The 13,225-nt window shown below is 48.0% G+C and overlaps 1 protein-coding gene across 1 annotated transcript in view; it reads right to left on the reverse strand.

The window, feature by feature from the left end:
* Positions 1 to 9,332: 9,332 nt before the first annotated feature.
* Positions 9,333 to 13,225, reverse strand: part of LOC149331739 (uncharacterized) — a 29,727-nt gene continuing 25,834 nt past the window's right edge. Inside the window, exon 4 of the mRNA XM_089557405.1 lies at positions 9,333 to 9,416. Coding sequence (XP_089413531.1) covers positions 9,336 to 9,416 — 81 coding nt within the window. The 3' untranslated portion in view covers positions 9,333 to 9,335. The remainder of the gene's footprint in view (positions 9,417 to 13,225) is intronic.

Below are 13,225 nucleotides of genomic sequence, written 5' to 3' on the forward strand. Positions count from 1 at the left end.
CCCTTCTTTGTTTGTCCGTTGTGTGCTTTGTTATGCTTCCTGAAAACGTAACCATCTAGGCTGTCCACAAGCTCCTTTAAAAGACAGTAACGCTATTTCTCTCTGGACACGACTCAAGACGTGTGCACGGCTAACGCTAATACAAACACATCTCTAGAATAGCCCGCAGAAACTAGGTGATCCTAACACCAACGTAAAAGGTTGTAACTCTTTCCGACAAATGTTTGTTTTGTTTTTTTTCGAACGAATGAACAATTACGCCAAGTCGCCAGAGTTAGCAGACGATTCTTGCAAAATCGGGGCCACTAAATCGTCTTCCGACGGCAAATGCACAGAAAATAAAGGAGGCCTGGTTGCCAAGACCACTCTTGACCACGGCATGGCAGGAAAGAAAATAAACGCATGACCCTAGTCAGTGGTGAAGCAGTTTCCGAACACTGACGCTGAAACTCTTAACCCTCTTGGAAGCAATCTCGCCCTTGTAGATAATAGCCAAAGAAAAAGCAGGAACAGATTGCCAGCGATAATACATCGCAGCGATAAGCTCTGCAATCTCATGCAAATGTTATCTCCGTAGTTCATCCTCTGCTGACACAGTTCCGAAAAATCGCGGTGTCGTCTTCTGGGAAACGCAGTAAGCATTAAACGGTTCCCAAGTAACACACAGCTGCCCGAACATTGCTTGTATTCCCACCAAAATTGAAACAACATACTCGCCCACTGAATGCAGGCTGCTTTGCCCAACACCTACTAGCAAGTTAAATGGCGTGTTAATTTAACGCTAACTCCTGGAAAACAAACAAGAACAAATGCACGACTGCAGAAAAAATAAAAAACGTTTTTTTTTTTCACAGCCGGCACCTTACTAGCGAATCGCATGAAACTATCGTTCAGGGAATAAAAAAAAAGCAAACTAGATTTGCTTGTTTGAGCTCTCGATTCTAGGATAGTCGATAAAAAATTTGAACCGGGTCCAACGAACAAAGCCCGCATATTAAAAATGTGTGCTTAGCGCGGTCTTCCTGCAGTGACATACGTCACCAACATGCAGACGGCGCACGTTTTGGCTTTAGGTGGCAGGAAATAAAGCTGCCAAAATAAGTGCACAAACAAGAAGGTCTAAGTCTTATTTATACCAATAGCTAATGACAAAAAATACCGATTTGAATTTCTGGAGACTTACCACAATCTCTCGGTTTCACTTTGGTAGATTACGGCAGGTATCCTTTTTTTCTCGCGTCTTCGTGGCATTCGTAAACAGCAATAATAATATCGTAACTAACCAACGTCCACGCCTACACTGGAAAAATAATATATAAAAGGTAAACTAGCGCTCGTAATGTGCACTGAGCGGTTATGGGAGTGCGCCGTTTTGTCACAAAACAATCACATACCGAAAAGCTGAAGATGTCCCACCGTCGCAGATCACGGACAGCTCTCAACGAGTCGAAGCGTGGCTATGGTGGGCTGCTTGGCAGCGGTTCTCCTCCACAACCATTGGGCGTCACTGATGTACAGCCAAGGGGCGGCGAGGATGCGCCTCCTCGTGGTCGTTGGGTGAAGTTCCAAGGCAGAGGAGAAGATTACTTCAATATCGTGTATTTGTACATAGCTTATATTGCCGCCCTACCCCAGTCCTTTCTTCTATCGCTCCCCCCTTTCTTTCCTTCTCGCTGTCTGTTCATTCCCGCTAGCTGCAGCTCAGGTGCTTCGGGATTCGATGACAGATACTGCGGCTAGCAACGCCTTTTCCTTCCATTTTTATTTTTATTAATAATAAATAGCCACCAAGAACAACAACAGGGGAGTAAGTTTCTGCTGCCGTCATCACACGTGAACAGAAGGAACAAGTGTGATAGCTCGGATTAGTGCGTAATTCACGTAAGGTTCAAAACAACCAAGGGACAAGACACAAGCGCTGAGCTTAACTAAACGGTTGTAATCGGTTTATGACAAGGACAGAAAAACGCCAGCCACTTCCCCCCTGGCTAACTCGACGACTCACCCGTGTTGTTGTAACTGAAAGAGCGGTGAAAATGAAATTGCACGGGCCTGCCGACTGGCTCGAGCTGAGCCACCACCGCTGCCACGTGCAGATAGACGATAATTCAAAGATATGAGAGGAGAGAGTGAAAGAACCCCACATTTGTTGTACGGATAAAGAACGATAAGATTCGGAACGAAGGAAAACTCCCTCTGGTCTTTCTCGCTCTCTATCCACTCACGTGAACGCCCGCCTGTTTCATGGCCTGCGTCGATGCCGACGTGAATCCTCTTGTGTGTCAGCTTGTTACAGTCGACGACAGTTGCCGCGGTTGTTACCTTGATGCTTCCGACCTTCGTGCGCGGAGCGGCTCGGTCACAACACCAACGTGAAACTACGAAAGGGTACGCTTACCTGCGCTGCCTTCAATTATGCCAGGCGTCAAAACTGCCGCGGTGGCTCAGTGGTTATGGCACTCGGCTGCTGAACCGAAGTAAGCGGGTTCGATCTGGGCCGCGGCGGTAGAATTTCGATGGAGGCGAAATTCTAGAGGCTCGTGTACTGTACGAGGTCAGTGCACGTTAGAACCTCGGGTGGTCGAAATTTACTACGGCGTCCTTCATAGCCTGAGTAGGTTTGGGACGTGAAACCCCCCTAATTCATAAACAATTACTAGGAGTCAGTTAAATGAGGCGTCGCACTGTGGATGGCGTAGTCTCCGCTTTGTCTCTTTGGTTACTGTTATTTGGATACGGAGATAAGTACAGTCACCAACTTTCACAAAGCGCCGAAACATCGCTGCAAGCTGTAAACCAAGCTAAGGGATGCGAGTGTGGTCAATGACAAAAACATGTGAATGAAAATGCATATACAATATTTCGCTTTCTTTTACTGGAATGTTTTGCTGTCATGGAATGCTTGCTGATGCTATTCAATTTCACGCCAACAGGAGTAGCATGAAAGTCATGTCCCAGACAGAGCCGAATGATTTGCAGGGCAAATTAAGCTAGGGCCTTTTTTATTGCATGCAATATATTGTATGCAATAGCGTCGCAAAGATAGCTGTTTCAAAATTTTTCACTTCGATTGTAACCACGTGTCTATTTCTACTGTACAGTCGTCAGCACGTCTGTCTAGAGCGCTCGGAAGGCCAGCCTTTGGCTGTATATACTCTAAATGCTGCCATGCATGTTAGCTATCACCTGCTATCATTAGCACACGTCACAGCGCACCAGTCCGACTTTCATCTGGGCAAGTGCGGTCTCCACAAATGACGGTGTAAGAATAATATACTGAGGTGTTGACACTCTCCTCCCGCCGCGTGCGAGCGCGCCGCCTGCTCGCGGCCACAATATGTTCGGGGGAGGGAGCAGGTGTTGCCATGGCAACCGGTCGCTAACCTAGAGGGCGCTGCGAAAGGCGGGCCCATAAAGCCCCTCGATAATTTTAAAGTAGCGTCTTTCTGTGAACTATGCCGCCGCGCCGCGCACCGTCGCCGATCCTCCTTTCTCACCTCTCCCATCGGCGCTTTTCTCAACGGTGATTGGCTCCGCGGGCGGTCTCCGGGAAAAGCGCGCGGAACGTTCGCTCTTTTTGTGTTTTCATTTTTCGTCGGCGCCATTTTTTTGCCAGCCGCCGCTGCTACAACCGATCTGCCTGGCATTGCGCGCTTGCACTTCGCGTTATTCGCGCTCTTTTAGTGCAGCACTATGCCGAGTTGCTGCGCATTTCAGTGCAGAAGCCGGCGTGAAAAAGCCTTTGTTCTTTTCGCGATTCCGAGCGGCAAAAAAGACAGCATTAGAAGAAAAAAGAGGCTGCACAACATCGGCCTCAAGAACTTTACCCCGACGAAGACTGCCCACCTCTGCGAGCAACTGTGCATTTCTTCCAAGCGACTGTGTATACTGAAACTGCATGCATGCGCATCACAAAGCCAACAACCTCACTTAATTCACGGATCATTTTGCGTCGTTATGCGTGCTATTGTTGTCACTTCATGGTTCCGCTCAACGAGCTATAATAGCGGCGGCTGATGCATACAATGTGTGTGCATGTGTTAGCAAGTGTGGAAGCAAAAGTGTTGGTATGCGTGCAGCGGTAAATTTTTCGAACCGCTGGTAATGGTTCACATCGCAGTAATGCGGCGCATGTCCCGAGCGAGATTAAACGTAGATTTTTTTTTATGACTGCAACTTGTCTAACGATCTACGCTTATTTGTTGTTTTGCTGAACCGTTACGCTTCTACCAGGTGAGATTATCAATGCCACATTCTCGGAAAAGACCTCATATTGCATTCACATAAATAATTCGTTTTATAATCACTTCAGTGCTTTCCATTGTTGCCTGAATGTACTCAAGTGTTGTAAATATCCAATGCATGCCTTTTTGTATATTCATTGCTACAGTTTGTGATCATTTGCTTTAGTTGAGCATGGTCGCGTAGCCTTTTGTTGACTACATCATCCGCTCAAAAACTATAGGCCTACATCTGCGCTGTTTCGTTTCCCTAAGTATGTTTTTGTTTTCTGTGTTTTGTTTTGAGGACTGCACCCAACGGGTGACAAATGTCCCCAGCTGGCTTATTCGTGGTTTTTATGTATATTTTCGGTGTAACACTACATGACTCATCTGTAATAAACATTGCATCTGAAAAACTGTGTGTCATATTGTGACTATATATACTCATGACTGATATTAGTCAGGCACTTGCTTTAGGATAGCCTTGACTGTGGCTGACCAAAATGCTAAGACCCTATAACTTTCTCTTGGGTTTTGTCACGGTCGTTCCTATCAGTTTTTTCTTTCCTAACTTAACATCTCTTTAAGCTGATTTAAAAAGGAATAGAACGTGGGCGGAAAATGCCCAAGTGTGTCAAACTTTGGGGGTGGTCTACCTAAATTTGGAAGCCAACACTGAGTTTCCCATAGTCAAATTAGGTTGGACCCCAATGTTGGTCAAATATGGACGACGTCAAATTAATGGGTACCAGAGAGAGAAATTTTGGGGATAGCCCACCTAATTTTGGAGCCCACCATTGAATTGGTCATATTAAAATTAGGCTTGACACCAATTTTGATGAAATTCGGACAAGGTCAAATTTCGGTGGTTGAGAGGGCCAAATTCTGGGGTGCGGACACTTTCCTTGGATGACGGAAAAACGGTGCGCGGATCTTTGGCTCTCGGCTTCGGCTCGACATCACCTCAAGGTCGCCGACAGCGGGTGCTGAAGTCGTTTCATGCTTAACAGAAAAAAAGTTCATATTTGTTTTCAAGCCGCCGCGAAAATTCTCAACTACAAAAACGATTAAGCCGTTGCATGTGCACTGCGCGGTGCCGAATCTCAAACTGAAACTTAATGAAAAATTTTAGGACGGCCATAGAAGCAAATGCCCCAGATTGTTCCCAGCAACCTTCCCACTTCTGAAACTCCACTCGTGAACAACTTCGCGATAATTAGTTCGAAGTGAGTCTACATTTAACTAAACATTGGTATGCTGAAAATATTCAGGAATGTTCAAATCTATTGTAGATATTATGCTTCATATACTATGCCTTGTTGAGACAGACGGTATTGAAAAGTCAAAAATAATGTGAGATGTATGTAGCAAGTGGTTTTGTTAGTGCCGCAAGCGCTCGTAATTGGCACTTTCATTGCGCGAACGAGACGCTAATTTACGTGGCTCGTGGTAGTCACGCGTGTCGCATGTCTTTCTCGTGTTTTTATTCAATAACAGAGAGTGTAAAAAAGCGCGAACTTAACATGTGTCAGCCAAGTGCCCGGACGGCGAGCGAGCGATGGCCAAAAAAGCGTGCCGTGTGCAGCGCGCGCAGCCGGCGGGCGAGAATATTCGAGGAGGAAAACACCGGAGTGGAGGAGAGTGTCGCTACTTTCAAATTATCGAGGGGCTTTACGGGCCCACGCTTGGCGGCTCGGTCCGGCGTGGCGCGGCTCTGCGCATGTGTTCCTGCCACATTTATGAGTGTGCGGCTGCACTTCTGTGCTGTTTTAAACGCATTCTTTTATTTTGCAACAAGACCGTGCTGCGCAATGGGAAGAAAGTGCTTCGTGCCCAACTGCAGTTCGGGGTACCGGACTTTAATGCCCACTGACCATGTGTGCGCCAAGCATTTTGCAGAGGACGCGATATCCCGGGCATATTACGCGGAGTTCGATGGAAGAGTGCTACTTGACGCGGAAGAGAGGCCCGTGCTTTCCAGAAATGCAGTTCCTACCTTATTTTTGAACTGCCCCAAGTACCTCACGCGGCAAGAGATACCTAGAAAGCCACCTCGGAAGCCACCTAGAAAATGCCTTTTATCCGGAATTGTCATTAATATGTTTTAACATGCCACATTTTTTGCTACATTTGCTGTTTAGGTTACATCGAAAACTGCTGTTATCGCGCTGTGACACTGATTATATCTTGAACATTCACCCAGTTACAGCATTTTTTGTTTGCCCTGGGCATATGGTGTCAATACAGTTCTGAATTTTTTTTTATTGTTTTTAAATTGTGGGAGTACAGGACAGTCCAAGCATCTGAGTTGGTGATTTCCTCGTATTTTTTCACCTCATTGTGAGTTTCGAAAGCGTACTTGGCTGAACGCTGACCCCTGCACACGTAAGTCCTTCAAGAGCCATTTAGCCTCCTGTAGAAAGGAGCTTAATGAAAATTATGCCCGTTCTAACATGCGCTGACAGCGCACAGTACACGAGCCCCTAGAATTTAGCCTCCATAGAAATTCGACCGCCGCGGCCGGGATCGAACCCGCGTCTTTCCGGTCAGCAGCCGACCACCATAACCACTGAGCCACCGCGGCGGCCGATAAGAATGGAGCAAGAAAATTTCCGGTGCGTCAATTTTCTACCATTGCGAGCGGAAAATGGTACCGGGACCCCCACTTACATTCGTTGTGCTTAGAGCTATGAGTAGATCGAATGAAACAGGAACCGAGCGAGGAAGCGGAACGTGAATGGGCTTCGAGTGCTGTTCGACCGAGTCCATATCTTTAACTGCTTTACACACGATAATTTCATACAAACATAGTTTTCAGACTGGCACACTACTGATTTTAATTTCAAGCAAAGAATTTCCTCACAGTTTTGAATTCAATTCACGCCACCATAGCGAGAATCGAGCTGGAGCAGCGGAACCTCAAGGCGCCAGCACCGCTCAACTGGGCCCGCTGACATCTGCGCCATCTGTCGGCTTGCAGCCGAACTGCAAGGCACGCCCCGCCGCGGCCGAACATAATCGGGACGCTCGTGTGGGCGCAGTGTCAACACCGCAGTATTCTTGCACCGTGCCACAAATCTACTGGCTTCGGTTCACGATTACGCATCCTGGAGAATTTTGTCGCCGACTGTACATGCGCTACGCCTGCTGATAACGTCTGGTTTAAGATAACGTGCATCTGAGCATGCGTCGCCGCCCTGGTGACACTGCCATCATCACTATCGCACCGCCGGTCCGCAGCCGCGATCGCCGGTACAAACTTTGCAGCTTGCGGAACCAAAGCCGAGATAACACGTCTGGACGCAGGCTGCAGCAAAAATTTCCCGAAACGTATTGTTTCGGAATTTCGTTTAATTACCAGGGTAGTCGGTAGGTGCAAGGAAAAGCCAATGCCAGAGCTCAGCGCCTACATTCGCAAGCATGCTAATGCGGATCGCAAGAGCGCAATCTCCTCCCTTGCCTCTTAAAGCTCGGACATGAGCTTTAATTGCGAAAGCAATACTACTTGCCCTTTCCAGGATGACCACCATCGTGCCGCGGCGGTGACCACCATTGACCTTCATTTGACCTTGATTGCATTAGATTGGATTGGACTGGATTAGATTACACTAGATTAGATTGCATTGGATTGGATTAGATTGCATTGGATTGGATAGCATTGGAATGGATTGGATGGGATTGGATTGCATAACCGATGCATCACCACAAGTCTAACCACAAGCACCACCACCAGCTACACTACCAGCTGTACCATGGCGTAGGTACGGATATTCATGGTAAAACAGCGCGGAAAAAACACGAGGACGGAACAAACACGACAACACGAGCGCTGACTTTCAACTGACGATTTATTACGCACATGTGTACATATATAGCATTCCCACCAAACACTAAACAGAACAAAAAAAACACTGCATCATCACTGAAAATATTAAATCTACATATCTACAAATGCATGCTCCAAAAAGGCTGTCATCCCATACGTCCACGCATTTTCACACCGTCTGAAGAAAGTGGGGCGAAAATTTCAAATTGATGTGGTATTTTCGTCTCGCAGAAAATTAAGCAACATTTGCCGAGCTGTGCAGCGGAAGCGAGAGGCCCTACTAGGAAGGAGGATCGGTGGTGGTTGTACCACAGCACACGTAGAGAGGAGGGTTGAGTGCATCGAGGGTGTTGTTTATAAGATTCCCCTTTCTTGCGGTGGGTGGTATGTTGGCCAGACTGGGAGATGTCTAAACGAACGCCTGAGGGAGCACCATAATTCTTTGGACAAGGCTGCCGGTTCGAATTTGGCGCTTCACTGCAGGCAACCTGAGCACACGTGCGCCCCATTGCTTCATCAGACATCCGTCATCTTCAAACATAAGGATCAGATAGTAAGAGAAATAGTAGAGGCGTATCACATTGACAAAGGGGGTACAGCATGCATTAGTAAGCCCTCATTATCACTGGCTAACCGCGAAATCACCTTTTTGGAGCATGCATTTGTAGATATGTAGATTTAATATTTTCAGTGATGATGCAGTGTTTTTTTTGTTCTGTTTAGTGTTTGGCGGGAATGCTATATATGTACACATGTGCGTAATAAATCGTCAGTTGAAAGTCAGCGCTCGTGTTGTCGTGTTTGTTCCGTCCTCGTGTTTTTTCCGCGCTGTTTTACCATGGATAGTAATAACCAACTTGCCCACCTTTCTGTACTTCTAAATGTACGGATATTGCTTTCGCAATTACCGGGATTAACCAAGCTAAGCCACAGATAATTTTTTATTGTCGTTCATGACCTTTTCAAGCTCTGAGATGAGCTTTGGGTTTTCAGCTGCCATCTCGACGAGACGGTCTGCCCCGGCGACCTCCCTGGCCTTCTAGGCAGTCGGGACTTCCTGGCAGCTTCGCTGTTTTTCCTACGGCGTTCCAAGTAATCCGGGCCCTTGTAGTCTTTCGGATCGGAACTCTGGCGTCTCATCGGACCGACGGTGCTGGTGCATTGCTCAGGAGGACCCCCCACACAGGCAGAGCCGCCGGTGACGCTTTGAGAGACCGTAGGGGAAGACGAGTTGCTGCTATCCGACGATGTACGGATGTTCGTCACTGTACTTGAACCGAAAGACTTCATGGCGTCGTGCATGGGGTACGAGAAGGCTTGCGAGTTCCATTTCGGCGGCCGACAAGGTACCAAGAGTCCAATATATTCTGCATGGGAAAAGAAAAAACACAAAAGAAAAGCTTTAAAAGGACTGAACACTTACCAAAACGTGTCATAAGATTATGGTGGAAATAAAAATGTCGTGCTTCTAATTGTGAGAATAGAGCACTCCAGTATCTAGGAAACGAGAATTTATTATCGTAATTTGCCATTGAAAATCGTAAAAAAGCCACCTAGAGGTGAAACTCGAAATTATCGCTGTAGCCTACCATGTTACCACACCTCGGTAAAATATCGGTTGCTTTAAGTTCGCAGTTGTTTATTTTCTATTTGGAGTGTTCATGTGTTTTTGTTTATATTTAACGCTCTCTCCAGTGCGCCCTTCGACGAAAAGCAAAGCTTCCTTCGCATCATCGGTCATGCGCTTTTGGCTTTTGTGACTAGATGACGCCAGAATGTTTTGAATTTCTCGTGTAGATCACAGAGCGGCAACCACAGCCTACTAAAACGTTCGTCTATCAGGGGTTAATCGAATTTTGGAGTAGAAACTTCAATGGACGCTACTCCCCAATGGGCACTGAAACTTCATTAGACGTCCGCAGGACGTCTCAAACGTCCCCAGTTCGTCCTGGGGAGTTTCAGTGTTTATTGGGTCTATAAATTCGAAATGTGTTTTTACTGTGGGTGAGATGTGTATAAGTTTTTGGTACAGCACTTCTGCCCACGTGCAAACACGTTCGCTGAGCGTGGTTTCCAGCGTCGGGATGCATATATAAAACGAGCGCACGCATAGATTAAAAAAATCGTGGTAAATATCTTCTACACCATTTCCAACAAAACCGCTGCGGAATACAGCACCTTAGACAGCAAGCTTTCCGTTGTGCTGAAAGAAATGGGGTTGCTAAGGTTCAGTGTGCCGTCCCTTTAAAAATTACAGCCGATCTAGCTTACTTGCCAAGTTGTGAAGTGTGCGTGCTTGCACGTCGCGTTTGATTTCGCTTTCAGGTCGAGGTTGGGGTTTAGAGGTCACGCTGCAGGCAAAGATCGACGAAATCGGTGACTGAGCACCTCAGTGGTGGCGCACTATAAAATTCTCGATTCGCGCCGACGCACCACCCGCGTCAGATTCGCGCCGTATCGACGGTATCAATAGACAGCTCAGCTCCATTCAACGACGCCTGGATCCGCACTCCACGTTTTCTCCCTGCTAGACTTGGTGAAGGCAGGCCTACACGCAGACACCCACCGACCCGGACGACGTCCCGAAAACTGCAGTCTTTACCCCTTTCGGCTTGTTCGAGTTTCCCTTCATGAGGTTTGGCCTGAGGAACGCGGGAAAAACCTTTCAACGCTTAATCGACGAAGACGTCCGTTGCCTCGACTTCTGCTTCGTCTATCTTAACGACATATTGGTCTTTTCCCGTAACGCCGAACACTACACGCACCTTCGGCGTCTGCTCCGCCGTCAGCGCAACGGCGAGGCACGCGGCGCGTACATCCGCTGCGGGCTGTGACACCACTCCGCGTATGCCCACAGCTGGCGGAGCGGTGGTGCCACGGTTCAGCGCACAGCCACGCTGACCTCGCGAAGTGGCTGGCGTAGTGTAGCTATCGCTACAAAACCGCCTTTTTCATTTGAACTGTTGTTTATTGCAAGCCATATACAAGACAGTAGTGATGCAAAACTATCGCAAAATTGACTATCGATAATATATTATCGATAGTAATACTACCGATTCTACTATCCCTTTCGCTCACGTCTCAGTAACAGAAGAAAAAACTATTAATTTTTATACAATAGTTCCTTAGGGATCCCTGGTGCTATCGACATCGCTGTTCACAGACTTCAATTGAGCTGTTCGGCCCTGGCGTTGTCAATTGACACCACAATACAAATATTACGCTCACGTCTGTTCACAGACTTCTGTTCACAGACTTCAATTGAGCTGTGCGGTCTAAAGAAGTAGCAGCATGGGAGGCATGGAGTGAAGAAGCCGAGGCGTAGCAAATTTGTTCATTTTTATCTCACTAACCATTCGTTCTTCTGCGCTCAGATTTTTATATGTTGCGTGAAACGCCTATCCAAGCTCACATCCCCGTCGGAAATATTACTGAATGCGCAGACACTGCGTTCGAACACATTTTTGAGATGTGCGATTTTGATACCATCAGGGCTCAACGGTTGCCAGCGGTGGCCGTTGAGTGATGATGGGTCATCTTTGTAGAATAGAATCCGCTAGTATTTTAGCAGATGCACCTATACTAACGGCCTTTTTAGACTGCTGACATGAATGTTCATTACAGAAAATGGACAAAATCTTAAAATTTGCTTTTTGATGAATTGTAAAACGGAAATTTTCGCTATTATACATGATGAATATTCGGACTGAGCCTGGTGGTGGTGGTGGTGAAAAACTTTAATCAAAGAGAGCTTGAGGGTTAAAAAATAAATAAATAAATAACCCTGCTGCATGGTCGGTATCCTTAGTCCGGGACACCGCATGACGAGGCCCCGTCTCGCGCCCGTTTGACCAGAGCCCTTTGGGACTCCAGTGTGGAGCAGTTGAGGAGGGCAGTCTCCCATGCCTCTCGGGTGGGGGTGGGGGAGGGGGGAAGGTGAGGATTCTGAGTACATGCCCACACCATGTGAAAGATATCGCAGATCTCTCCACAGTGCGGGCAGCGCCCATCTGTGTTCGGATCGAAGTGTTTTGCTATTGCAGGACAGAGAAGGGTTCCTGTCTGCAGGCGCCGCAGAGTTCGCTCCTCCGCCTTACTCAGCCCCTTGACAGGTGCCGGGTAGAGACGGTGGCTGTCGCAATAATAAATTAGGATTTCGCGGAACCGCAGAAGCGGTTTATGAGCTTCTGAGCCATGAGAGCTAGGATGAGGAGCCCGGTGTGTGAGCGCTCGGGCGGCCGCATCAGCGGCCTCATTGCCTCGTAGACCCTGGTGGCCAGGAGCCCAGATCACTTTTGTGCGAGTTGGATGGGCGAGAGCGCGTCTTAGAATTTGCGAGGCCAGAGGTGATATTTCGCCTGCAAGATAATGTTCACAGGCCCGGCGAGAGTCTGTAATAACCGTTTTCGATTTTGGATCGGCGGCAGCGAGAGCTATTGCGACTTCCTCCGCTCGTGTTGAATTTGGGGCCCGAAAAGATAGCCCATCGACATTCATTCCCCGGTGGACTACGGCAGCCGTGAAGAATCCCGCGGGCGACAGCCCTGTGATGTCCACGTAATAGACGCCCTCTTTATACCCATATTGCCTCTAAAGCGTGCGAACCCGCGCTTGTCGTCTGCCTTCATGTGAAGCCATGTCCATGTTACGCGGGAGCGGAGCGACCAAGAGCATGTGGCGCCACAGCACCGGGATGTTCTCCGTCCCCTCTGGTATGCATGTGTGTTGGATGTGTAAGCGGTTTAGCAGGCGGCGCCCAGGCACCGTCTGCGATAGCCGCGTATATTGGTTCACGAGGTGGGCCTCCCGCAACTCCTGATAGGAGTTTACCACTCCCAACGCCTTCAGTTTGGCGTTGGAGGTAGCCACCGGAAGGTCCAGTGCTCGCTTTGTTGCCTTCCTGATGATGGCGTCAATGCGCTCGTCTTGTTGTTTGGTGGTGCGTAGGTACGGCACGGCGTAGAGGATCCGGCTGGTCACGAAGGCATAGGCGAGTCGTAGCGCGTCCCTGCCCCGCAGACCACCCCGCTTGTTGGAAACACGGCGGATCATGCGCCCTACCTGTTCACCTATGCTCTTGAGTTTCGCTATAGTAGAGTCCGGCCTAAGTTTGTTATTGATGAACAGACCCAGGATCCGGAGCTCCGCCACTTCTCTGATGGGACCGCCTGACAGA

The sequence above is a fragment of the Amblyomma mixtum genome, chromosome 8, assembly GCF_055824585.1.
Source record: "Amblyomma mixtum isolate Tamu chromosome 8, ASM5582458v1, whole genome shotgun sequence".
NCBI lineage: Eukaryota > Metazoa > Arthropoda > Arachnida > Ixodida > Ixodidae > Amblyomma > Amblyomma mixtum.